The 27,099-nt window shown below is 39.6% G+C and overlaps 2 protein-coding genes across 2 annotated transcripts; one reads left to right on the top strand and one right to left on the bottom strand.

The window, feature by feature from the left end:
• Positions 1 to 250: 250 nt before the first annotated feature.
• Positions 251 to 1,478, bottom strand: LOC140174380 (uncharacterized). The gene is made up of 3 exons (XM_072198826.1): positions 1,362 to 1,478; positions 456 to 995; positions 251 to 292 (listed from the first exon to the last, which is right to left on the bottom strand). The coding sequence occupies exons 1-3, from the start codon at positions 1,476 to 1,478 to the stop codon at positions 251 to 253; spliced, it is 699 nt and encodes a 232-aa protein (XP_072054927.1).
• Positions 1,479 to 3,534: 2,056 nt separating this feature from the next.
• LOC112703227 (uncharacterized) lies at positions 3,535 to 9,271 on the top strand. The gene is made up of 10 exons (XM_025754579.3): positions 3,535 to 4,301; positions 5,602 to 5,679; positions 6,479 to 6,520; positions 6,588 to 6,690; positions 7,074 to 7,141; positions 7,215 to 7,259; positions 7,357 to 7,464; positions 7,550 to 7,637; positions 8,622 to 8,668; positions 8,973 to 9,271. Exons 1-10 carry the CDS (start codon positions 3,654 to 3,656, stop codon positions 9,048 to 9,050), a joined length of 1,305 nt encoding a protein of 434 aa, XP_025610364.1. The 5' UTR covers positions 3,535 to 3,653; the 3' UTR covers positions 9,051 to 9,271.
• Positions 9,272 to 27,099: the final 17,828 nt, after the last annotated feature.

The raw sequence follows: 27,099 nt of genomic DNA, 5'->3' as shown, positions 1-27,099 counted from the left end.
TGGCTTGATCTGTCTCTTTAGGATAACAGTCTGCTTAGCTTTCTTGTTTACACTAGTATCCTCATCAACGTCCTTTCTTCTTTTGGTTGTGAGTTTTCCTGATTTCCGTTTGATGTTAGGAGCCTGGGGCTGACTGTATGCTGATTTTCCCACATGGATTGGCCCGGGAGAGGATTGATGTAATGTTCATAGGTCCTCCCGTATGAATCCATTGTGACCAAGGGGTGACAGAAATCCTCTTGTCTCTTGTTCACCCATGCAAGAGCAGCACAGGCATGAACACAGGGGATGCCTACAGCACACCAAACAAAAGGCAGTTCAAGTCCAGACCATGTCAGTTAATAGTTCAAGTAAAAACAACCTAAATAGAAAATAAATATAATGTAAATGTAACAAAAATTACATGTTAACATCCAAAACTGGCAGGTGCAAAGTCTTTTGCCTAGATCGATAACCATGTTTGTTGGGTGTCCATGAATCTCAAACTTTTCATAGTCTTCATCCCCAGTCCATATAGGAACCCAGTTCTTTGACTCTTTCCTTACCTTTTCTAACCGGCTCTGAATAACTAGAGGAAGTTTTTCGATGTGGTTGTTCAACTTTATCTTGTTCTTTGCAATGGACCTCATAACGAACATCCTTACCTCTTCAAGCAATGTTATGATTGGCTTGCTCCTAACCTCTTTGATCCTTGCGTTGAAGACCTCACATGCGTTATTGCATATATTATCCAGCTTTGGCCTGTGGCTAAATTGAGACTTCGTCCATGAATACCTAGACCACTTGTTAAGGTATGTCCATGCTTCCTCATTGACTCTCTTAATCTTGTCCATGTTGCCAATAAAATCTTGAAAGGTGGTTGACCTTGCAGCATCCCAAAAAAGTCTCCTCAGCTCAAGATCCTTCCACTGTTTGTTGAAATTTTGCCACAGGTGCCATACACAGAAACGATGGTGGACCTGTGGCATGACCTCCTCCACAGCCGAAATTAACCCCTGCATTTGATGGAAAGATATAGTAGAAACCAAATACCCTAAATAACTAAACAACATCAATAACCAAACTACCTACATAACCAAACAACCTAAATAATCAAACTACCTAAATATTCAAACTACCTAAATAACCAAACAACCTAAATAAGCTGCCATCTATGCTAATCTCATGAAATTAGCAAGTTGCAATTATTCATACCAATTAAGACATAGAACCAACTAGTTTATACAATAAATAGATATACATTTTGCTTACAACATGTAGTCATTCATTTACAACAATATAAAAAGATTAAGAAATATTTAAGTCTACAATATAAAGTGTCTTATCTTCTGCATATCAGAAATGAAACACCACCCGTTAGCCTTATAGTCTCCTAAATCATCGTGGAGTCCAAAAACCATTTCCAGTTCCTCCTTGTTTTCAATGTTGATTATAGCCCAAGCAACCACATATATGTGGTGATTTGCATCTTGTGCCATAGCTGATAATATCTTGCACAGGGACATAATATTCATCCTTTGAACTCCCCTCATCAGTGCTTGATCCGTTTGCAGTTAAATCCACATGAAATGTTTGCTTCCCTTTGTTAGCACTCCAATATCCCTTTGCTTGAGATCTTGTGATTCTTTTAGGTGGATTAAATTTGGGTTTGGGTTTTGAAGTAAACTTGGGCTTGGACTTTGGTTGAGTTTTTTTGGGCTGCTGGTTCTGCTTGGGTTTCTGATTCTGCTTGACAGTTGGGGTTGTATTGAACTTTCTAGTGGGTTTTGGGTTGGGTATATGATTCTGTTTGGGGTTCTCATGATCAGCCATGGACTTGGTGTCATCATGGATAGGTCTTGTGGTGAGGGTGTTAGCAGGATTTGGGATTACAATTAGACTGTTTGTAATGGGATTGGAGTAGGAGGAACTGGGTCAGGAGTTGATTTGTCATCTCGCATTTCATTTAAGGTATCCTCAGGGGTGTTCTTCTTGTTTAAGTCACCACCAAGCTCCTCTTTTGGAACATAATCCAGACACAGAACAACTTCTTTCCCCTCCATCAGTTCAGGTATCGAAACTCCATGTTCGAAATAAACATCGACTACTCCATCATTCCTCTGTGCATGGAAGCACATCTCCCTTAATTCATCATCAGTGGTCAGAGCTCTCAATCCAACCTCCAAGCTCCTCTCCGGAACCAGCCATTAGCACTCAACTACCTTGTCATATCCCAACTCCTTAAAATAGTTCCTGACAAAGAAGACATCAAGTGTATCTTCATCTAAATCTCCTAAGTAAGATCTATTGTCAGGTGAGTAAACCAACTTTCCATCAATATTCTTCTTAAACGTTCCACCATGATGGAACATGATATCCAGCAACTTTTCCATCTGTATCGAAAAAAAAAACATTTTATCTAAAATATGGAATCAGCAAACAACAATAGATCATATTCCAAAATTGCTAACTAACAACTACTTCAGTGACTATGCCGTTATAGAAATGCCCATATTTTCAGTTTGAAAACAGAGCATTCTGATAACCCCTACCCGCACCACCAAATGTAAAAATCCTAGCTACTAACATAGCATCCATGGTTTTCCATCAATCTACACCAATTTTCCAAGTAAAATCCATAATGATGGATACCTTACCACTATGAAAAACAGAACAAGACTATCTAATATACTGTATGCCTACCTCTGTCACAGGAAATTTCATGCAGAATCTTTGCTCCTTCCTTCACCGATCTTTAGCCAACGATGACCAAGTTCCTCTGAACTCCAAATTGTTTCACTCCGAAAAGCCACACTTGGGCTCTCGAATGCCAGGGTTTGGCGCTTTCAGTTCACAGAAGATGAAGAAGACAACGTGATCTTTGAATATTGGGGGAGGGAGGTTTGAACGTTTTGTTAATGCTTCCTACTTGAAACGGTGTCGTCTAGTTATGGGTTTAGCGCCAAAACCCAATACGACGACGTTTCCCATCCTCCAGCGTGGCAATCATTCGCCACGTTACTCCCGCTGGCAAGAAATATGAACGGAAAATATGAGAGGGACCACGTTGATGCATTTTTTCCAATTTGGAGAACGTAATTAGTGCAATTGGGAAGTTAGGGACTAAATCGGTGCATTTTGTTAATCTCAGGGACCACTTTGGCGTTTAAATCGAGTAAATTATGATCTCTCACCATTTATTTCATATGTGAGACCAAAAATAAATATGAAAAAGAAACTATTCAAGGGTAAAAGATCATACTTTACTCTTTAAAGTAAAATTCAAACTTTAGAGAATTCAAATCCAACAATTGAGTACTATATGTGTTTGTCCATATTTTTATGTCAGTATTTTTTATTTGTTGTTGACAAAAAATTAAGAACATGAATTGATTTGTTTAGCAGGATTAAATATAATTTTTTTTTATGTATTTAAAAATTAATAAAACTAAAATGTCCAATCTTAAAAATCTCGATGTTTTTTGCATCTTCATTTGAGTAGCTCCCTTTGAATAATTGCTCTATTTTTAATATTTATTCAACTGAAAAAAAATCAGACAAAGTTCAAGCAAGCATAAGCCTACGTCTAAACCAGAGAGTTGCCATTAACCCGGTTCGCCAAGTCTAAGCTCTTCTCACTTCACTCTCTCTCTCCTACTCATACACACACAACAATGGCGGCACTGAAGCTTTTCCTCTCCCAAGCTCGCCGCCACCATTTCCTCTTCAAACACCCTTCGAGCTTCCACTCCCCATTCTCCCTCACCTCTCACAGACCCCTCTCTTCTTCCTCGCCACTACCACAAGATCAACAAGACTCACCGAACCCACCACAAGACCCTCCTCAAAGGAGACCCTCCTTCCAATCCGTCCCAATCCAGCCCGTTTCCTACCCTCTCAAACCCAAAGACCCGGCACCCCAACAAACCGAATCCTCAGAGCCTCAGTTCCCCCGCGAACGCCCGCCCCCGCCTCCTCCTCGCCGCCCGGTGTCGGCCGAGGGCCAGGAGGAGTCGCAGCGGGGATGGACAAGGGAGGACATTCGGTACGTGAAGGACGCGCCTTCGATTGAGCCGGTTTCTTACGCTCCGAGAGTGGCGCCGCTGCCGGAGGATAAGGTCGGCGATGATCCGGGTGTTGTGACCGCGGAAGAGAGGAATGAGGAAGCGGAGAAAGAGAGGAGGATGCTTGAGGTTGAGGATGAGATAAGGAAGAAGATGGAGGAGGAGAAGATGAAGGTGCCTTTTCCGATGCTGATCATGCCCAAGCGCAATGAGACTCCCCCTGTCCTTGATTTGAACGAGGCCATTCGCCAAGTTAAGGTTGGTTCATATGTTCTTGTTATCGAAATTGCAGTTTTGAATTCATTTCTGAGTTTGATTTCCATTCGCTGTGTTTGGATAACTGTTTTAGTGCATGCTTGGTATGTATATCTCAAAATCAATTTCAAGAAAAATTAATCCATACACACACTTAGATTGACATTGACATTGTATCAGGTGTGCTGCCAGGTGCGTTTTAGTAATTTCTTTATGAGATAGTGGATGGGGAAGGGAACAGATTTTGATTTGAAGAAGGAAAAATGACGATGTTTCAGATTTTCTCTTTTTCATTTGCCTTTAGACTCCCAAATATAGGTGGTTAGGTTGTGTAGATTTCTTATGTTCTTTCTTCAGTGAATATTCATCTTGGGATCCATGTACCCTACCCTATGGGAGAAGGATTAGTTATTGGTGTTGCTGACTTGCTTTTGCTTCAGTAGGATTTGTTCTGTGCCCAAGTTTAGTTGTAGGTGATTGGTGCTAATAGAGAAGGTAGAGGTTGGAAAAAAAATTATTTGATTAGTTTTGGCTGTCTTAGCAACTTGTATAGACCATTGAAAATATTACTTTTCTGAGATAACTTGTAAGTTATGCATTTTGAGAAGTAAAAAAAGGGAAAATAAAAATCTTTTGTGAGACTAGGGTAAACACTAGTAGGTCATTTCTTTCCAGACAGCAATCTATACTGAAATTCTACATTTAAGTGGACTTAAAATTATTGCTGCTAGTAGGTAGCATGTAGGTATATAATATGCATTTATCTGTCTCTTCCTATAAAAGTTTGTGTAGTAATATAGCAATAGAAGTTGTAGAAGTAACAGCCATAAGTCATAGATATATCATATATGGATGGAGAAGTGTACTAATGTTACTTTCTTTCTGAGAGGACAATAATAAAATTCTGGTGGGATTTAAATTTAACACTGCTATACTGTGTAGATACCTGCAAAACATGTAAAATAGTGACTTTAATTTTAGGTGTTGCGAAAATTGTTTAGCCACCATAGCCGCTGTAGGCATAGGCACCATAGACTCCATATATATTCAAATTTTTCAAGTAGTGTAACAACATAATTGTGCCCTCTTTCCTTTTTTTCCCTTTTTTTTGGGGTGTGCGATTTGTAAATTATTGGATTTTAAAGTTTTGCTTGGTGCCAGTTGCTATTTTTTGGTATGGATTCTACTTATTGGCCGTCGGCCTCCTGCTGATCCTTTGAATGAATCTTCTTGAGTTCTTGACTTCTTATATTAAATGATCCACGACTTACTATTATTTGAATATATTTTAAATATTGTTCAGGTCAGTGCCAAGGCAAAGTTTGATGAAACTGTTGAAGCACATGTAAGATTGGGTATTGATTCAAAGCGAACAGAACTGGTATGAGTCAGTATATATCAATTCCATTTCTTTTAACTGTCCCACGTCTTGTTTGCGTGGCTATCTTTTTTAAGTTGGCATATCGGCTTGAGCTTTGAAAGTATGACTTGTTGTCCATATTTTACATATATCGTATGAGTGGTAGTCTCAATACATCAAAGAGAGAATATGATTATTATCCCACTGATTAAGCAAATTCCTTCTTTATACGTATAACTGCCATGTGATAAGAAGACTGCCTGTAGGACTTCAAATTATCCACTTTGAATCACCTATCATATATGCTTGTATGTGCTTCATTAATAGTTAAATTTTGAGGTCCAATTTACATTATATTTACCAAACATGGAACATCTGCATGTTTTTATTTTGATACTAGCGTTAGCTTTGCATGGGATTTTTTTTCCTAAAGAATATATAAAAATTATATTTGACTGAGATAGTCCTTTTAAAGCTTTTTTGGTTCTTTGTTGGACCAGGAAAGAGTGAAGAAATTTATTATCCTTGATGCTTGTGGTACAAAACTGGTCTAACATTGCTTCAGTCAAACTCATTTGCCCAATCCCCGGGGGAAGGGGAAAGAAGGGAGGGGGGGGGGGTCTTAACTGTTCTAAGCATTGCATGCTTTAAATGATTTATTATGTTGAGTGCATTTCTTTCAAAAAAAAAAAAAATCAGGACTGCTAAGTGAAAATGATATTTTTTATTCTTTTGCTTCTACATCCATATCATTGCGGTCTTGTTATATGGTGTTCTGTTAATTCATTCCTCCTGAAGATAATGGTTTCAACTGTGGCAGGCAGTTCGTGGTACTGTGATTCTGCCTCATGGTGCTCCAAAGGTAACCTGTGATTATTAATTACTGCATATAATGCTTGGTTTGTAGTCTAATTATTTATATCTTTCAGGCCGTCAGTGTGGCTGTTTTTGCAGAAGGGGCAGAAGCAGAAGAAGCTAGAAATGCTGGAGCTGATATAGTTGGTGGCAAAGAACTTATTGAGGAGATTGCTAGTAATGAACTGATCTCTCTCTCTCTTCTGTGTGTGTGTGTGTGTGTGTATTGTTCATCATATGAATTGGTATTATATCTTTTTCCCATTATAGTTTTTTCCCTTGAGATTCAGATTTTCATAGTTTTTGACATGTCAAACTCGGGCGTGCTGATCTGGGAAAATGTGTTTTGTTCATCACATGCTTATGTTAGTTATGAGACATTTGTGTGCCATTAGTTATGCAGAGGAGATATTAAGCTTATCTTCCATGCTTTAGCAATGATAACTTTTTAGTTTTAATGCCAATAATATAAAATCCTAAGCTGTGTGTTAGGCTTTTTTGTTTTTTGTGCATATGTTATTCATATCTAATAGAATTTGTATTTGTATTAATTACTACAGGTGGTAGTAATAAACTTAAAGTTGACAAGTGCTTCTCAACTCCTGGAATGGCACCTCATCTTGGAAAGGTATTTTGAATCTGTCATCTGAATGATTGGTTGGTTTTTCTGAATTATGAAGCTTATGCGAACTATTATGCAGATAGCACAATATCTTAGAAAGCGCAGGCTGATGCCAGACAAGAAAGTAACCTTTTCCAATGCTTATTGACTTTCTAATTTTCTTTTTGAACGGCACGGCATGAGTAGATCGTATTGACTCGTGATTGCTATATGTTTTACAGCTTGGTACTCTGACTAGTGATATTGCTGGTCAGCTGAAAGAACTAAGGCAAGGTCGCGTTGAGTTTAAGATGGAAAGTAAATCAATTTTGCATATTGGAGTGGGAAAGGTGAAATCATGTTCTCCTTGAACTCCATATGTGAATTGCTATGCTGCACGGGATGTAATCTTATACTTAAAATTACTATCTGCAGGTAAGCTACAAAGAAGAGGCTTTACGAGAGAATATTGGCGCATTTATGAATGCTGTTTTGCTTGCCAAGCCTGCTGGCTTAAAGAAGAGTAAGTAGCACATATACTTGTGCTATTGTTTTTTTTATCTCAGGAGAAAATATGATATACCATTACCTACTGGGAAAGGAAATTTTCAATGTTTTAGCTCCTGAAATAGTGGAGTTGCATGTTAATAGTTGGTCACAAAAAATAACCAAGCACACTAAAAAGTTAAGTCTAAAATTTTTTTAAACACTCCCATGTCTCAACCTTGGTGGCGAACACAAGAATTTGACCTGTATGAAGACTACAATGTATATATATAAGACTGTTAATATTGAAAGCACATAAATAACGTATACTGGTATTGTAGTTTTACTGTTATAATGGAAGATTTCACTTGGTTTTTCAGTGAAATGTTGATCTTATCTATATAATTGATAGCATTTAAGCTGGATTCTCTAACATAAATCACAGTATTTTGACATGTTCTTAAGTCAGATTTATCCTTTGCACTAATGCTGATATTTCTTTTTGAATTACATAGCTTAAGCCTGTGGTTTTCCTGGAATCCTGATGTCACCTTCCATGATTGGTTGGATACTTGTGTTTATTTTTCTTACAACTGGGAAAGTCATTGGAATAAATTGATAACTGAAAATTCAGGTTATTACCCTTGCCGTGCATTAGAAGAAATTCTGTAGGTGTTAACATAAACTAGGTTCTAGATTTTAAATAAACAATATGATATCATTTTAAGACTACCATGAGTATGACTGAGAAAGGTTAAGGATATTATATTATCAAAATTAGGTTTATTGTAGGGCAAGCTTACTGTAGAGAATGAGACATTGATAGTTCATTAGGTGCATGTGATGGTAATGCAGATTCACACAGATATTCACATATTTGGAATGATGATTCTGTTTTGCATGGAGGATTAAACTTCGAATGCTTGATTCTGGTTTTATTTTGTTTAACATGATCACCAAGTTCATGTGTTAGTGTTACATTTATTTCTATTATCCGACACTTTTCTTTTTTTCTGATCAGCTTCCAAATATGCTGGGTATGTGCTTTCTGTCCATCTAAGCAGCACGGTAAGCTCGAATTTATTTTCATTTCTAATCTATTTTACTTCACCACTATCTTGGCCTTTGCTTAGCCACCAGAATATTATAGAAATGAATCATCTCCTGATGCTACAGTGCCTTGTTGCCTGATTCCTTCTACTAGTCCTAGGTTAGATGGACTATACAGTTCAGAAATTTTTATTATCTTGGAATATTTGTGCTATGAGGATCATCAATTCAGAAAAATGATAATGCACATTTTCTCAATTCTTGTATATCTGCTTTCTTTCTTTCAAGCTGCCAAGTCAGTGCAATGTTGTTGTTGTTGCAGATGGGGCCAGGAGTACCTGTTTCAATACAATCGCTATCCAAAGCAGCCGATAATTACAGGAAAGTGCACGTTGTATGAGTCAGTGGATGAGGGGCTGTTATTATGGGCTCTCAACATGACTTATAAGTTTTGGTAACAAAATGTTTGCTTAGTTTTTCTGTTTATTACCTTGATTTTAGGTGGTTTCATTTTAGATGTATGTGTCAATAATTACTTGGAATAGTGACATTTTTGTGCGAACTAGTGACCTTGTAAAATATAGGTTATCGAATTTGGTTTAAAGAAAAACATTGAGCTGACGTTTTGGTCGCTAGTGTCCGGGTTTAGCTAGTGGCATGCTTGCTGATCTTTAATCTTAATGATTTTTTTTTCAAATTGGAATTTGAAGATCACTTGGGAGTTAATGTGATATGTTACATGATGACATCTGCTAATAAAGTCTAAACTTGGTTTGAAGAAAAAAATGCTTAATAGTAAACATTGGTCATCAAATTAGGTATTATGTATTCGTGTGTATTTTAATTATAGGTGTTGTTTTATTTACTCATTCTTTTTAACAAAGTGTCGAGTATAAAAGTAATCATTCTTTTTTTTTTTTTTTGCGGTAGAACAGTATATTTTTCATGAGCACATACCATTATAAATTTTAGACTTTTATTTCGGTTTTGATTATAAACTAGCTTTTAATCTGTGCATCCGTTGTTAAATAAATGTTTAAAGTGTGTTTTGTAAAATTAAGTTCAATATGTAATATGGTAAATTTAAATTCCTTAAATAATTGAAATTGCTATCATTAGTGTTATTCATGCTCCGAGATTAATAGAAAAGTCTAGGGGTCAGCAATTTTATTGCAATTTGGCCAGCATGTAACCAGCAGAGAAAGGTGAGCCATTGGATGAAATTTCACACCAATCTTACACTATCAAATTATCATTGATGGCTAGTTGATGGTTACCAATTACAAATGTTGCTGGTTTTTTAACATTGCTCATTAAAATAATCGATACTCGTTTAGGATAGAAACTAAAATCAGAAATTCATATAAGATATATCCCAGATTAAAGCCACGAATCCTACAATACGACGGTAAAAATCGAGATATTTTCCAACTTATTATTACTATTGGATTCTCTTATGCTAAATTCCGTGACAATACTGGCAGAGAAATTTGGATAATAATGAGTGTTTCTAGTAGTACATGCATTTTTAATGCTAAAATCCAACATAGTCCTTAATAATTATCTCAAAGGACAATGAAACTCTTGAAAAAAAAATATATTCAACCCAGTTCTTGAACTTTATTTTTATGGGATTGATTAGCCCATGTACTAAAAAAAGACTTTTTTTTTGCACAGGGGCTAATCAGTCCCAAAAAAAGATCGAAGATCAGGTTGGGTGGTTTTTTTTGAAGGCCTTATTGTCCTTTCGAGATAATTGTCAGGAACCAGGTGGAGTATTCACTCTAAATCTTGTTGTGATTCTCTTATGAAGACGATGCTATCACCTAAAAATATGTACCATAGTATGGGTTTTTAGATACGTTCAATAAGCACAACCATAATTAATGTGAAAAGTTATTGACTTAAGTATTATGCAAAATTTTTTTATTTAATTGTGATGCCAGTGTATTTTCGAACTCTCATGTGGTGGGATTTGATTGCATTATATGAAATCATTATGATATTTGGGTGCAAGATAGTTTAGAACATTTACCATATGATTCGGTCTTTAGAAATAAATTTTTGACAGTCTGAAATAGTCTTATGCTTATGTGAAATGTTGGGTGTCATATTATAAATTATGTTGCAAGTGATAATATGGATATTATTACTAAAATTTTAGGAGATGTTAAGCAAGAATTGGGAGGTGTCTTTCAATTGGGTTCGAAGAGACGTTAATGCTGTTGCTGACTGATTGGTTGTGATACGTTCTTTTGAGGTGTCTTTCTTGCAGATTTTGATAAAGGAATTTGTTGTTTAGTTTTGTGTTGTGTTTTTGCTTTGTTGCTTGTTTAGATTTTCCTAGACACGGAAGAAAATACCACCATTGGATCCCAACCTAGTTATAACTCAATCATATGTACGCATTTGTATGAATATATAGAAGAGAAATATTCAAGGACCATAAGAATTTATTTCTTTGGCTATTAATTTTAACTATCAACCTAATTCTTTTAGTCTAGTAATCCAGCAACATATTTTTATCCCACACTTTTAAATATTAATAGTTAACTGCTGATTAAAAATAAATTTTGTTGACCCCTAGCATTCTTCTATATGAAATATTTGCTTCCCTCTTCTCTAAAACTCTTTAAAAAATTTGTCTTTGGCACCTTATCATACAAATTTTCTAAGTCAATAAATATAACGTGTATATCCTTCTGATTTTTCTTTCACATATCCATGTTTTTCTTTCATTCTATAATATAGACTCGATTGGATGATAGAATTGTTCCTTGAAATACCTCCAAAAGAGAATTATCTTATATGATATGTACCTACTTTAACTTCTCTTATATACAAAGGCTTTATACTAAGAATATCAGACAAACAGTTGAAGTTGAAGTAGGTGCACATTATAATAGTTATATAAGACAAGCCTATCTTTTGGAGGTATTTCAAAGAACAATTTTACAATCTTATGAAAAGCATGAATGTGATATTAGATATTCTTCGGGAATAAAGCAAATTAATAGTTTTAAGCTTGGGAGACATATTTTAGAGATTCAAAAATATATACATTCATACACATGCTGTTGTCTAATAAATTTTTCTTTTGAGATAAAAGGCTCTCGACAATAAGTGCAATTTTTGAAAGTGCCTTCATTGCAATTGATTCGTATTAAGTCAATTTTCTTTGAAAAATCTAGGTAGTTGTGGGCAATTTCAACTATAGCCGCAAAAGAAGGTATCCCCCATAATCCCATACCAAATAACTAAATGTCCTTCCAAGGTTTTCAAAATTATAGGGTATGAGAAGGTTCCAGGTGAGTAATGAAGAGGCAATCTAAAAGGTCGTGGCTAACTAATCAGGTCAGTTTCTATTGATGTCGGCAATGAAAGCTTCATGTTTTACTCAAGTAGAACTTTTATTGGAGAATGTAGAACTCCGCTAGCGCTTTTTATTTTTAATATCGGAGAAGAAGAGTATGTGTAATTTGCTATATTATAGAAATGAAGGTGTATCACGAAATTGTGGAGGACAAATAAAAAAAATTTAAAGGTTAGATTTGTGTTTATACAAAAAATTTGACTGTTAGATTTGTGTTTATTTTTTTTATTATTTTAAAATACAAATCTGAAGATCAGATTTATTATACTCATATTTGTGTTTACATTGAGAATCAGCTAGTGAAAAATTGGATGAGAAAGGATATTTAAGGATGAAGAAAGACATAGCTACTAAACAAGGTTATGTGAATTGCATGAATATTTCTTATTGAACTGCTTAATTAGTTATATTATGTACAATATGTATTGAAGCATATTCTTTCTTTGTAATTATGATTATATATAAATATGGGAAAGGAAGATGCAAAATGTCAGAAGTAAATATTTTCACATATTAATAGAATCGTTTATTTTAAGTTTGATATACTCTTATTATTTATTATTTGAGAATTCTCCGAACTAATTCATCAACCTATGGCACATTATGCCTAGCCAAGAATCTATTGTTATCTGGTATAGAAGTTGTTAGTTGGTAGTCGATATTTAAGATTTAAAAATATTAGTTGGTAGAAAGTTTATTAAGTATCACATCAAAATTAAAAGTCTAATAATTTTTATAAATGTGAGACAATCTTTATGTTACGGACTACCAAAGTCCAGTCCAAGAAATTGCTGGGTCGGGGCACTATCCCACCCAGACTCGAAACACTAGCAAAAAAGTTTCTTGGGTCGGCCTCAAACACTTGATCCGAGGTCTGACCGACTTGCCATCCAAAACGCATTACCACTCGGGTCGATGCCTTCAGGGTTGGTATCCGACGTCCCGACCCGGAGTACGGGACGACCTGCTCACGTGGAAAACGATAGCTCGCATCATCAACGGGTCTAACCATTAATAAGCCCACCCAACACAGTATATAAGGGGAGAGGACAGCTCTCCCCCCAAGGTACGTCACATCCTTACCTAATTCCGCCACCCCCAGTACGGACTCTGACTTGAGCGTCGGAGTGTTCTTGCAGGTGGCTACCCCCCTCCACTCAGCCTCCGACGTCACCAGCACACGCAGCTTCCTTCGCTCCGCACCCGTTCGGGATTTCCCTCTCACCAGCTCATCACCCACCGACAACCCGAGATAACCAGGTAACGAACATTGGCGCCGTCTGTGGGAATTCCGGCACAGACATGGAGCGACCCATCACTTCGGAGGAGCTCCGCGAAGGAGGCTGGGCCCGTTTGAGCAGAGCGAGCTCGACAGCCCGCGCTGCCGAACACCTGAGATCATCTGTTCAACACAATCAAATGTATACCCAAACTCTCGAAAGGCGCCCCTTCGGGGGAACCGGAGCCGACAGCGCCAAGATCATGCAAGAACTCAGGCACAGAGTACAAAACCTCGAGCGGGAGTTGGCGGCGAGGGGCCAGTCCCACGAAAACGCTGGCCACTCACACGGCGGCGTGAGCCGGCCCCATGCCCACACCCGCTCCCCCTCTCGCACACAAGACAGCCAGGGTAGAAGCCTGACGAGGCACGAGGAGGCGCACACACAAGCAACATCCAGACCCACTCGAAGCAGGTCGGAACGCTGTGGGGGTCCCAGAAAGAGGAGGCCAGGAGACCGGAAGACCCCGTCATCCAGGAGCGACCCTGATAAACCACTATTTTATGGTTTATCTTGTGCTCAATTGAGTGGTTTTTTATCAACTCTTTACCCACTTATTCATATGATTTGCATGGTTTTACATTCTCCTTCCTGATTTTGTGCTATGACTGAAAACATGCTTCTTTGGCTTTTATTTTCTTTTATTTAAATCCTCTCTTATTATCATTCGATGCCTTGATATGTGTGTTAAGTGATTTCAGGGATTACAGGGCAAGAATGGCTTAGAGGATGGAAAGGAAGCATGCAAAAGTGGAAGGAATACAAGAAGTTGAAGAAATTGCTAAGCTGTCCAGCCTGACCTCTTCGCACTCAAATGGTCATAACTTGAGCTACAGAAGTCCAAATGATATGGTTCCAGTTGCGTTGGAAAGCTAACGTCCGGGGCTTCGATTTGATATATAATTTGATATAATGGCTATACATATAGGTGACGTGAACGCGCGCTCCACGCGGACGCGTCGCATCTGAGAATCTCATTCCACGCAAACGCGTGGATGACGCCTCCGCGTCACTTTGCCGCCACCTGTGTGGACCAGAAAGCGCTGGTAGTGACTTCTAGGCTGTTTTTGACCCAGTTCTCAGTCCAAAAAATACATATTAGAGGCTGGGAGTGGAGCAGAATCAGATCATTCACTCATTACTCACAATTTTAGGTTTTAGATGTAGTTTTTAGAGAGAGAGGTTCTCTTCTCTCTCTTAGGATTAGGATTAGGATTTCTATTAGGATTATGATTGTTTCTTCATACCAAGTTCAATAATTTATGTTTCTCTTCTACTTTCATTTACTCTGATGCTTTCATTTGTATCTGATTTGTGTTGCCCAATTGGCTTATGAACTTTTCATGTTAGGATTGATTTTCTTATTTAATACACATTATTGAGATGTTTTCAGATAAATGATTTTAATTTAATTTTCTATATTTTTGGTTTTGGTTGATTAATTGGTAACTTTTGAGTTATCAAACTCATCGTGATTGATAATTGCTATTTTTGCTAATTGAATTGAATTCCAATAACTCTAGTCCTTTCTTAGAAATTGACTAGGACCTGAGGATCAAACTAATTAGTCCACTTGACTTTCCTTTGCTTTAGTAAAGGTTAACTAAGTGGGATTAAAACTCAATTATCATCACCATCGATAAGGATAACTAGGATAAGACTTCCAATTTCTCATATCTTGCCAAGAGTTTATTTTACAGTTATTTATTTATTTTACTTGTCATTTAACATACTTCTTCCTCACTTTCAAAACCCCCAATTTACAAGACTCATAACCAATAATAAGAACATACCTCCCTGCAATTCCTTGAGAAGACGACCCGAGGTTTGAATACTTTGGTTATCAATTTATTTAGGGGTTTGTTACTTGTAACAACCAAAACGTTTGTACGAAAGGAATTTTCTGTTGGTTTAGAATCTATACTTACAACGTGACTATATTTTTATAAAATTCTTTACTAGCAAAAATCCTAACATCAAAATGGCGCCGTTTCCGGGAAATCGCAAACGTGTGCCTTATTATTGGTTATTGTAAATATTTTAAAAAAATATATATCTTATCTTATTTTTTCAAAAAAAAAAAATCAATTTTTTTCAAAATATTTTCTTTTTATTAATTTTTGTTTTTATTTTATCTTACTACCATGAACTCTCACCCTTTTGGCTATGAGTCTGGTTACAACTATGTTGCAGGAAGAGGAAGCTATAACAGGAATATGCATCAAGGTCAAAGCAATGAAAGATGGACGGAGCCAAGAGGATCTGATCAACCCTTTAGGCAACAACACCTTCCAAGATATCATGGATGAAGACCATTCTATAATGCATACCAAGATGATAGATATGGTGGACCCCCTTATAGTTACCAACAAGCCCCATCATATGCTAATGAACCACCTCCTCAACATAGCTTTGAACCACCACACTCACAAGCCCCTTTCCACCATTCACCTTCATATGACCCCAACCCTTGTCCACCACACCAACCACCATATGAACCATACCCAGAACCACCACATCAATATACACCATCTCAATATCCTTATCAAGAGGAACCACCTCCGTGTTATGAACCTTTTCTTCCAACAAATGAACCCTCCTATCCACCCCAAACCTCCATGGAGAAAGCATTTACCGATCTAAACTCTGCTATACAAGCTCTCGCCGCCCAAATCGGACCACCAAATACCCCCAATATTCAACCCTCAAGCTCCAATGCACTTCCATCTCAACCACATAATGATCCACCCATCCCATCACCACCATCCATGGAAGAGCACCAAAATCCATCAATCCAAGAGCAACATGATCCCACTGATACTATTGACATGGAACAAGAGAGAGAGGATCATCTTCGCGAATCCATACTTCATAAGGAGCTAGAGGAGGCACTAAAGGTGAAGGTAGTAGAGACCCTTGAAGTTGACAGCGCGATTGAAGAACTAGTGAAAGAAGACAACAAGGAGGATTTTGTACTTGAAGGTGAAGAAATAGTTGAACAGGAAATCATCAAGGATGAATACGATTTCATACTTAAACACCTGTATCAAGCAATAAATCGATTAACTTTCCGATGTTCGGACATTCAAGAAACCCCCATGACTTCGTGTGGAGAATCTACTGAAGAACGTAGCAGGAAGGAGAAGTTAGGCACTCCGGTGGATAGTGAGTAGCACGATTTGGTATTGGAACAAGTGGAGGAAGCCGGAATTATTGAAGAAAAAGAGGAGGCAATGATTGAAGACTTAGGAGATGCTGAACCTCCATGGGAAAGTCAAGTTATAGAGCCTCCTTCAAAGACGTTTGAAACTGATGTTGAGGAGGGTGTACAACCTCCAAGGCATCTCATGGTTGAAGACTTTGAAGGGGATGATCAAGAGATGGATTCAATCATTGATGAATTCTTATCTACATTTGAATCCTCTTCCATTGGACTTGATATGGAGTTTAAAGAAGAAGAAGCACAACCTCCCATGCCCTTGGTAAACAATGAAGAAGAGATTGAATTGGAAGAAAGCCACCAAGAGAAAGAGGTTGAAATTGAAGAAGCTTACAAAGAGGTGGAAGTTGTCAGAGAAGAGCACAAGGGAGTGGAGCTTGCAAGTTCATTAGAAACCCCTCCCCCTACGTTGCCATCATCCTTCACAACATTCAAGTGGGTAAAATTCATATCCCTTAGCTTTCTAATTCCACTTGAATATGGGCTACTGGAGACGGATGGTCAACTTAGAACTCTTTGTGGCATTAAGAGTAAGAGGAAGATGGTCAGTGGTAAGAATTGTCCTGCAAGGTTCATTATGGTTGGAAGCTTTAAGTTTAAACGCAAAGGTTGGTATAGAGCTCAATTGAATGGGTCTAGGAACTTGTTTGGACGCTTCAGTGAGAATTCTAAAGCTGAACCCCCCGGCTGGAACAATGATGATCAGCTTGAAGACGGGTGTAGAAACAAGATTTGGGATCTGGGAATATATGAGGATCAATTTTGGGAGCTCAAAACTTGTGAAGAACTCCATCAAAGCTTGAGGAATTTACTTAGTATGGATAGATCTTATTGAAAGACCAAGCATTGGTGGAAGTTTCAGGATGAGTTCAAGCACAAGCCGTCATGACAAGGAGCTCGCCAAATGTCCAACTTAAGGACTTTAACTAAAAGTGATAGGTGGGAGACAACCCACCATGGTATGATTGTTCCTTTTCCATTTCAGTCTATTTTTGAATTTTTATTGAACCTGGAATCATGCATAGCATTCATATTAAACAATGCATTCTACATACTGCATTATAAAAAAAAAAAGAAAAGGGCACGCGATGCGATAGCGTCGCCAACGCGTCTGCGTCCCCTGTGCCTTAGAAAGAAAAGAGACTTTACAGAGAGTCATGCGAGAGCGTGGCTGGAGGCGTGCCTTTGGCACAAATTAATCCACGCGACCGCGTGGATAACGCGATCGCGTCATTAACGAAATAGCCACCCCACGCGTCCGGGTCACCCACGTGACTGCGTGGCCTTGTAAATTGACGTCAAAAGGGTGTACGGCCGAAAGTTACGCTAGAGCTGGGCTGAACCTGTGCTAGCCGCACAAGCCCTGCCGCGTGAAAGCGCGCCCCACACGTCCGCGCCATTTTCATAATTTCGCCATCCACGCGATCGCGTCAACCATGCGACCGCGTCACCCTCAAAAGTGGCAATATGATTTTCGAACAGAGAGTTGTGCGAACGCGAGGCTGCCCTCGCGCCACTAGCACAAATCATGTCACGCGTCCGCGTGACTGACGCTCCCGCGTCACCTCACTTACGTGCTACCCGCGCGAACACGTGCCCCACGCGTCCGCGTCACATGCGCCGCACCACTTTCCGGATCATCCAAATATCTTATCTTTTCTTCCCCAAATCTAAATCTTTTCTTTTCCTTCTTATTTCTTTCTTTCTCTTTTCTTCTTTCTTTTTCCTTTTCTTACTTTCTCCTTCTCATCCCTCTTCACTTCCATTTAATTTATTTGCATAGTTTCATTCATTGCATTATTTTCATTGGTATTAGAAATTTATTTATTTTGCTTGTGGATTATTCAAGGAATTGTTTGACAATTATATAACTTTTTAAAAGGTTGCTTGCATGTTCAATTCAATACTTTCAATAACTTATTTACCATGCATGCTATGTGTTTGTGAAAAAGCTCGTATAGCATCATGCACTACATTTATGTCATCCTATTACTTTAATGTATGTTTTTCACAAAACCCTCTTTCTATATTATTAATTTTTATATAATTGTTATCACAAGCATATTGTTAGTTTGGAAGACTTGGTATTCTAACTTGGACATTGAATTCTTGATCTATACTACTCATGCCTTTGCCAGCATGCCAATAAACATCCTGCATTTAACTGTCATCACATGCACTTGCTATATTTCCTTTGATGGCTTTTCACATGTAGTCATGACCATGTGTTAACATCATTCTTCTTTACTGTGCATTGATTACTATCTTTCCCGTTCTCTTCCTTGCTGGAACCCCTAGCTTTCCATGTTACTTTCTTTTTCCCTTTTCAGGATGGCCACCAAGAAGGGTAAAGAGAAAGCTACTCCCAAACCACTGGCAAGGAAAGGAACAAAAAGAGCACTAGCTGAGAAACTACAACCCCATCCACTTGCACATCTTAGCATGCACCGAGGACAGTGCAATCTTTAAGTGTGGGGAGGTCAATACCGATCTCCACGGGCTAGTTATTCTCTTCTCAACACCAATATTCTATTTTCTTTGTTTGTTCATTGTTGCATTGCATAATAGATTGCATGTGTAGTTGATTGTTTGCATTTAAGTACTACTTGGTTGAAAAATAATAAATTTCTTTTAAAGACCCTATTTTTAAATTTGTTTGAAGTTGTATTTGGAACATGGTTTTTGAGCCAAAGAACACAGAACATGTGAGGTTTGAGCTTATTTATATGGTTACATTATTTAACCATAAATTTTTATTCTTGTGTGTTTTCTTCTTTATGATTGTAATCTTTATTTTGTTCCAATCTATATGTCCAATATTTAGTGTATTTATATGCTTGCATATGATTGAGGCCATTACTTATTTTTGCTCACTTATCCCAAATAAGCCTACCCTTTTATGTCACCCTTGTTAGCCACTTTGAGCTTTTTAATCCCCTTCTGTTCTATAACCACATCACTAGCCTTAAGCAGAAAAACAAATTAAATATCCCAATTGAATCTTTGGTTAGCTTAAGATAGAGGTTGTGCATCAACAAAGTGTGGGGAAACTGTGGGAACATGGGTTAATAAGGGAATGTATCATGTTTCTAATTCTGAATATTGGGAAATTTGGATATCTACTCATGTAAAACAGAAAATTAAAAAATTCCATATGCATTGATATGCTATTTTAGTTTTGATGTCTCTATAAAAAAAAGAAAAGAAAAAAATATAAATAAATAAATAAGGGGACAAAATTACCCCAATGTTAAGTTAATAAAAGATCAATGCATATGTGACACAAATCAAAAGAAAAGTTGACACATGAGTATGTGATATAAAAGTGGGAATTATGAGTAGTTAGGCATGATTTTAGAAATTATATAGAATGTATGTATGTTAGGCGATTGCTCATGTTACTCAAAAATTCAATTTATAGCTCACTTAGCCATACATATATCCTCACCCTTGCCTTGGCCCCATTACAACCTTGAAAAGATCTCATGATGTGTGCATGGGTATACTAGATATTTGTTGATTGGTTAGATGAATGACAAAGTTTAGAAAGCATGATTAGGGAAGAATAGAGTGATTGACCCTAGACACTTGAGAGATTAGAGTGATATACACTACCAGTGAGGGTTCAGTGCTTGATTCTATGTTCCCTGCTTTCATGAGCTATCTTCTTAAAAGTTTACTTGTCTTTTATTGTGTAATTTTAATTAGTCGAATTTGATTCATATTTGTCTTGAAAATCTTGTTTACTTTTAACCAAGTAGGTAGAAACATTTTGCATGTAGTTGCATCCGCATAGATAGGTTGCATTGCATACTCTCTATCATTTTTCTTCACTCCTTTATAGCTTCTCTTGAGTTTAGCATGAGGATATGCTAATATTCAAGTGTGGGGAGGTTGATAAGCCACTATTTTATGGTTTATCTTGTACTCAATTGAGTGGTTTTCATCAACTCTTTACCCACTTATTCATATGATTTCCATGGTTTTACATTCTCCTTCCTGATTTTGTGCTATGACTGAAAACATGCTTCTTTGGATTTTATTTTCTTTTATTTAAATCCTCTCTTATTATCATTCGATGCCTTGATATGTGTGTTAAGTGATTTCAGGGATTACAGGGCAACAATGGCTTAGAGGATGGAAAGGAAGCATGCAAAAGTGGAAGGAATACAAGAAGTTGAAGAAATTGCTAAGCTATCCAGCCTGACCTCTTCGCACTCAAATGGTCATAACTTGAGCTATAGAAGTCCAAATGAGATGGTTCCAGTTGCGTTGGAAAGCTAACGTCCGGGGCTTCGATTTGATATATAATTTGCTATAGTGGCCGTACAGATAGGCGACGCGAACGCGCGCTCCACGCGGACGCATCGAACTGAGAATCTCATTCCACGCAAATGCGTGGATGACGCCTCCGCGTCACTTTGCCGCGACCTGTACAGACCAAAAAGCGTTGGAAGTGACTTTTGGGTTGTTTTTGACCCAATTCTTAGCCCAGAAAACATAGATTAGAGGCTGGGAGTGGAGCAGAATCAGATCATTCACTCATTACTCACAATTTTAGGTTTTAGATGTAGTTTTTAGAGAGAGAGGTTCTCTCCCCTCTCTTAGGATTAGGATTAGGATTTCTATTAGGATTAGGATTGTTTCTTCATACCAGGTTCAATAATTTATGTTTTTCTTCTACTTTCATTTACTCTGATGCTTTCATTTGTATCTGATTTGTGTTGTCCAATTGGCTTATGAACTTTTCATGTTAGGATTGATTTTCTTATTTAATACACATTATTGAGATGTTTTCAGATATATGATTTTAATTTAGTTTTCTATATTCTTGGCTTTGGTTGGTTAATTGGTAACTCTTGAGTTATGAAACTCATCGTGATTGATAATTGCTATTTTTGCTAATTGAATTGAATTCCAATAACTCTAGTCCTTTCTTAGGAATTGACTAGGACCTGAGGATCAAACTAATTAGTCAACTTGACTTTCTTTTGCTTTAGTAAAGGTTAACTAAGTGGGATTAAAACTCAATTCTCATCACCATCGATAAGGATAACTAGGATAGGACTTCCAATTTCTCATATCTTGCCAAGAGTTTATTTTACAGTTATTTATTTATTTTACTTGTCATTTAACATACTTCTTCCTCACTTTCAAACCCCCCCAATTTACAAGACTCATAATCAATAATAAGAACATACCTCCCTGCAATTTCTTGAGAAGACGACCCGAGATTTGAATACTTCGATTATCAATTTATTTAGGGGTTTGTTACTTGTGACAACCAAAACGTTTGTACGAAGGAATTTTCTGTTGGTTTAGAATCTATACTTACAACGTGACTATATTTTTATAAAATTCTTTACTAGCAAAAATCCTAACGTCAGACCCCCTTTCACCCGTCAATCCTCAAGGTCCGGCTTCCGAGAAACTTCGACAAACCGACAGACATGAGGTATGATGGGACCAAGAACCCCCAGGAGCATGTCACAGCCTTCGAAGCAAGGATGAATTTGGAAGGGGTAGGCGACGCGGTTAGATGCCGGGCATTCCCCGTAACGCTGGCCAGACCAGCGATCCGATGGTTCAACACAATCCCACAAGGGTCCATCACAACCTTCGCAGACATATCCTAGAAGTTTCTAGCCCGGTTCACAACACGCATAGCCAAAGCAAAACACCCAATCAACTTACTAGGGTCACCCAAAAACCTGGAAAGCCGACTAGAAAATTCCTAGATAGGTTCAACGACGAGTGCTTGGAGATCGACGGCCTCACGGACTCAGTTGCTAGCCTATGCCTAATGAACAGCCTACTAAACAAAACTTTAGGAAGCACCTCACAACCAAGCCCGTGTGGACCACGCAGGAAATTCAAAGCATCGCCAAGGAATACATCAACGATAAGGAAGTCAGTCAGGTTGTAGCAGTCAACAAACGGCAGCTCCCTAGCTCGTCAACCCGACAGGCCCCCCAAACCGACAGGTACAAAGAAGCTCCCAGAGACAGCAACCTAAACAAACCACCCAAGCACCCACGGACAGGAAGGTTCACGAACTACACGCCACTTACGGCGCCCATAGTAGAAGTTTACAAACAAATTGCAGACAAGGGGATCCTGTCACGGCCTAGACAACTGAATGAGAGAACGGGAGGCAACAAGATCATCTACTGCAATTATCACAAGGGGTTTGGGCACAAGACCCAAGACTGATTTGACCTCAAAGACGCCTTGGAACAGGCCATCAAAGAAGGAAAGCTGAGCAAATTTTCCTGGCTCATCAGAGAGCCGAGGAGGCAGGAAAGGGAACGCTCCGAGGAAGGACGGAGCCGAACTGTCAAGCCAAGGCAAGAACCCTCAGGAGATGCCGGTAACCCCCCAACTTTCATGGTTAACATTGTGGTCGGACGAGACAGCCCCCCCAAATCTAAGTCGGCAGTAAGAAAGGACACCCGGGTACTCTCCATTTCGACGGATGTCCCTGCCACCAGCAAAAGGCACCCCACAATCTCTTTTGGTCCAGAAGATAAATAGTTTAACGACCTTTCCGAAAATTCCCCCATGGTAGTTACAGCAATGGTTGGCACAGGATTAGTCAGGCGCATCCTCGTCGACACAGGAGCCGACTCTAATATCTTGTTCAGAAACGTGTTCGACGCCATGGGACTCAAAGAATCCGACCTCAAAAACCACCAACACGGAGCCATGGGACTAGGTGACAACTACATCAAACCCGACAGGATGATTTCCCTCCCAATCAGTCTAGGAACTGGTGACACTAGGAAATCGGTTATGGCAGATTTCGTAGTCCTTAGAGACTCCACTGCTTATAACATCATCCTAGGGAGAAAAACTATCAATAAATTCTCAGCTGTAATATGCACCAAGTTCCTAACGATGAAGTTCATAACAGACAAGAGAACGGTCGGTTCCATAAGAGGAGACCTAGAAACAGCAGTCGCCTGTGACAGCGCCAGTCTATCCTTAAGGAAAGAGTCTAAAAAGGCTGCTGGCGTGTTCCTAGCAGATCTAGATGTCAGGATGGAGGACAAACCAAGGCCCGAACCAGAAGGGAACATGGAAAAGTTCCAGGTAGGGAAGTCGGCAGAGCAATTTACATTCATTAATAGGAACCTACCCCACGAGCTCAAGGGCCCCCTCATAGAAATTGTTAGGGCAAACAACAACCTCTTCGCATGGACCCCATCAGACATGCCGGGGTTGGATCCCGAGGTCATGTCTCACCGGCTAGCCATAAAGCCCGAAGCCAAACCGGTAGCCCAGCGGCGAAGAAAGATGTCACAAGAAAGAGCTGAAGAAGTCGCCAAGCAAACAGCAGGACTGCTAGAAGCAGGGTTCATCAAAGAACTCGAGTACTCAACATGGCAATCCAATGTTGTCTTAGTCAAGAAGGCCAGTGGGAAATGGAGGATGTGCATAGATTACTGCGACCTGAACAAGGCATGCCCAAAAGACTCTTTTCCCCTCCCCAACATTGACACCTTAGTGGACTCGGCAGCGGGATATCGTTTCCTCAGTTTCATGGATGCCTATTCCGGCTACAACCAAATTCCGATGCACCGACCCGACGAAGACAAGACAACCTTCATAACACTAGGGGCACCTATTACTACAAGGTAATGCCCTTCGGACTGAAGAATGCAAGGGGCACCTACCAAAGGCTGATGAGCAGAGTCTTCCACGACCTCATCGACAAAACGGTAGAGGTATATGTCGACGACATCTTAGTAAAAACAGCAGAGCCGAGCAAATTGATAAGCGACCTCCAGGCTGTCTTCAAGGCATTGAGAAAATTCAAAATGAGGCTCAACCCACTTAAATGCGCATTCACCATAGAAGCAGGAAAATTCCTAGGGTTCATGATAACACAAAGAGGGGTAGAAGCCAACCCGGACAAACGCGAAGCCGTTCTCAAAATGACAAGCCCTGGGTGCATCAAAGATGTACAACAGCTCACCGGGAAGCTCACGGCTCTGTCTCGGTTCCTCAGAGCCTCAGCTGAAAGGGCCATCCCATTCTTCAACTTAATGAAAAAAGGAATCACCTTTGAGTGGACCCAGGAGTGTGAAGAGGCATTCAACCATTTTAAGAGGATACTCTCGGAACCTCCCGTACTCAGCAGGCCAGAGAAGGCGAGCCCATATACTTGTACTTGGCCGTGACCATGCAAGTGATGGCGGCAGTCCTAGTCAGGGAGGAGGACAAGACCCAACGCCCAATATACTTCATCAGCAAAATACTTCAAGGGGGCAGAGATGAGATACACCAAATTGGAAAAGCTAGCCTACGCCCTACTAATTTCATCAAGAAGGCTAAAACAATACTTCCAAGGGCATGTAATCATCCTGAGAACCGACCAAGCCATACGACAAATCCTCCAAAAACCCGACCTGGCGAGAAGAATGATGGCATGGGCAGTGGAACTATCCCAATATGATTTGCAATATGAACTAAGGCAAGCAATCAAAGCCCAAGCCATGGCAGACTTCCTCGTAGAGGTCACAGGAGAAACTCCCGACCTGTCGATCACACGGTGGAAACTCCATGTTGATGGAGCATCCAACCGAATGTTTGGAGGGGCTGGAATTATCCTCGAAAACTCGGCAGGAGTAGCCTTCGAACAATCCATCAAGTTCAAATTCCCAGTCTCAAACAACCAGGCCGAGTATGAAGCCTTGATAGGGGGACTAATGCTAGCCAAAGAAGTCAGAGCATCAAGGGTGGAAGTCAGCAGCGACTCCCAAGTCATCACCTCCCAAGTAAATGGCAGCTACCAAGCCAAGCGCTGCTACAAAAATACTTGGAAAAAGTAAGAGAGCTATGCAAAAGCTTCGAAGAAGTCACAATCCAGCACGTTCACAGAGAAAGAAACGCCCGAGCCGACCTCCTTTCCAAGCTCGCAAACACCAAACCCATCACGGGGAACAGATCTTTGATCCAAGGACTAGCAACGGAACCTGCAATCATCATGTGCGCAGCTCAGGTGCCAAAGCCCCTTATGGATAGACCCCATCTCTCGATAGCTGGAGCGTGCAGAAACACCCCCTGACAAAAAAGAAGCACAAGCTATTAAAAGGGAAGCTCCCAAATATATAATCATATAGGGGCAGCTGTACAAGCGAGGGCTCCACCAGCCCCTACTCAAGTGCCTGCGCCCCGACCAGACGGACTACGTCCTAAGGGAAGTACACGAAGGGTGTTGTGGTCACCACATCGGGGGAAGATCTTTAGCAAGAAAAATCATCCGGGCAGGATACTACTGGCCCACAATAATGTTTGATGCCTGTAAATTTGTGAAAAAATGTAAAAAATGCCAAGAAAATGCCAGCTTCCACAAAGCACCTCCCGAAGAGCTCAGTCTAATGATGGCTCCCCGACCTTTTTCCCAATGGGGAGTCGACCTCTTGGGGCCATTCCCACCAGGGCCCGGGCAAGTAAAGTACATGATAGTGGCCATAGACTATTACACCAAGTGGGTAGAAGCAGAACCCCTAGCCAGCATATCCGTAGCAAATTGCCAAAAGTTCATGTGGAAGCAAGTGGTCAAAAGGTTCGGGATCCCAGAAGCCGTCATATCGGACAATGGGACACAATTCAATGACAAGAAGTTCAAAGGATTCCTAGAAGGGCTAAGGATTAAGCAGAAGTTCTCCTCAGTAGAACACCCTCAGATCAACGGCCAGGTCGAAGCGGCCAACAAAATCATCCTAAAAGGGCTAAAGAAGCGACTCGAAGGGAAGAAAGGCTCATGGGTAGACGAACTTGCCTCAGTCTTGTGGTCATACAGAACCACCCCCCAATCATCTACCGGTGAAACCCCCTACCGACTCACTTACGGGATCGACGCAGTCATCCCAGTCGAAATCGGGGAACCAAGCCCGAGGTTACTCCTCGGAGGAGGGAGTGAGCTGATCGAAAATGACTTGGCCAATGAAGCGAGGCAAATGGCTCACCTAATGGAAGCCGCAATAAAACAAAGAATAGCCCTCAAATACAACAGCAAGGTGTTGAAAAGAAGCTTAGTAGAAGGCAACCTGGTCTTACGGAGTAACGACATAGGACCGCCAACCCCAGGAGAGGGCAAGCTAGCCGCAAACTGGGAAAGACCTTACAGAGTAAGAAAAGTCCTCGGAAAAGGGGGCTACAACATGGAAAACCTGGATGGAAATGAAGTGCCAAAAACATGGAACATGGCAAACCTCAGGAGATTCAACTCGTAAGAAGGGGCGACCGCACGACCTCAACCCCCCTCCTATGTTCCACTTTACTTTCTCCTTTTATGTCTCATACAAATCGTATCTATTATCTTTTTTACTTGATTACGCATTACATTATTTCCTTGTCTAACAATACGATAAGCTTACTTTTTGCAAGTCTCAAAATAAAAAGCGTAACGAAAAGGACGAACGGTCGACCCAATGGAAACCCGGGACTGATCACCCCGGGAACCATAAGGGACCAAAGGAAAACAAATTGGCTCAAACAATAAATACCACGATAAACGGTAAAACAAAAGGCCGTGATGGCCCAAGCAAACAAAAAGTAAAAGCAAGGC

Source organism: Arachis hypogaea, chromosome 7 (assembly GCF_003086295.3).
Source record: "Arachis hypogaea cultivar Tifrunner chromosome 7, arahy.Tifrunner.gnm2.J5K5, whole genome shotgun sequence".
NCBI lineage: Eukaryota > Viridiplantae > Streptophyta > Magnoliopsida > Fabales > Fabaceae > Arachis > Arachis hypogaea.
The sequence above is the reverse complement of the archived record's forward strand: the minus strand, read 5'-3'. Positions and strand labels throughout refer to the sequence as shown.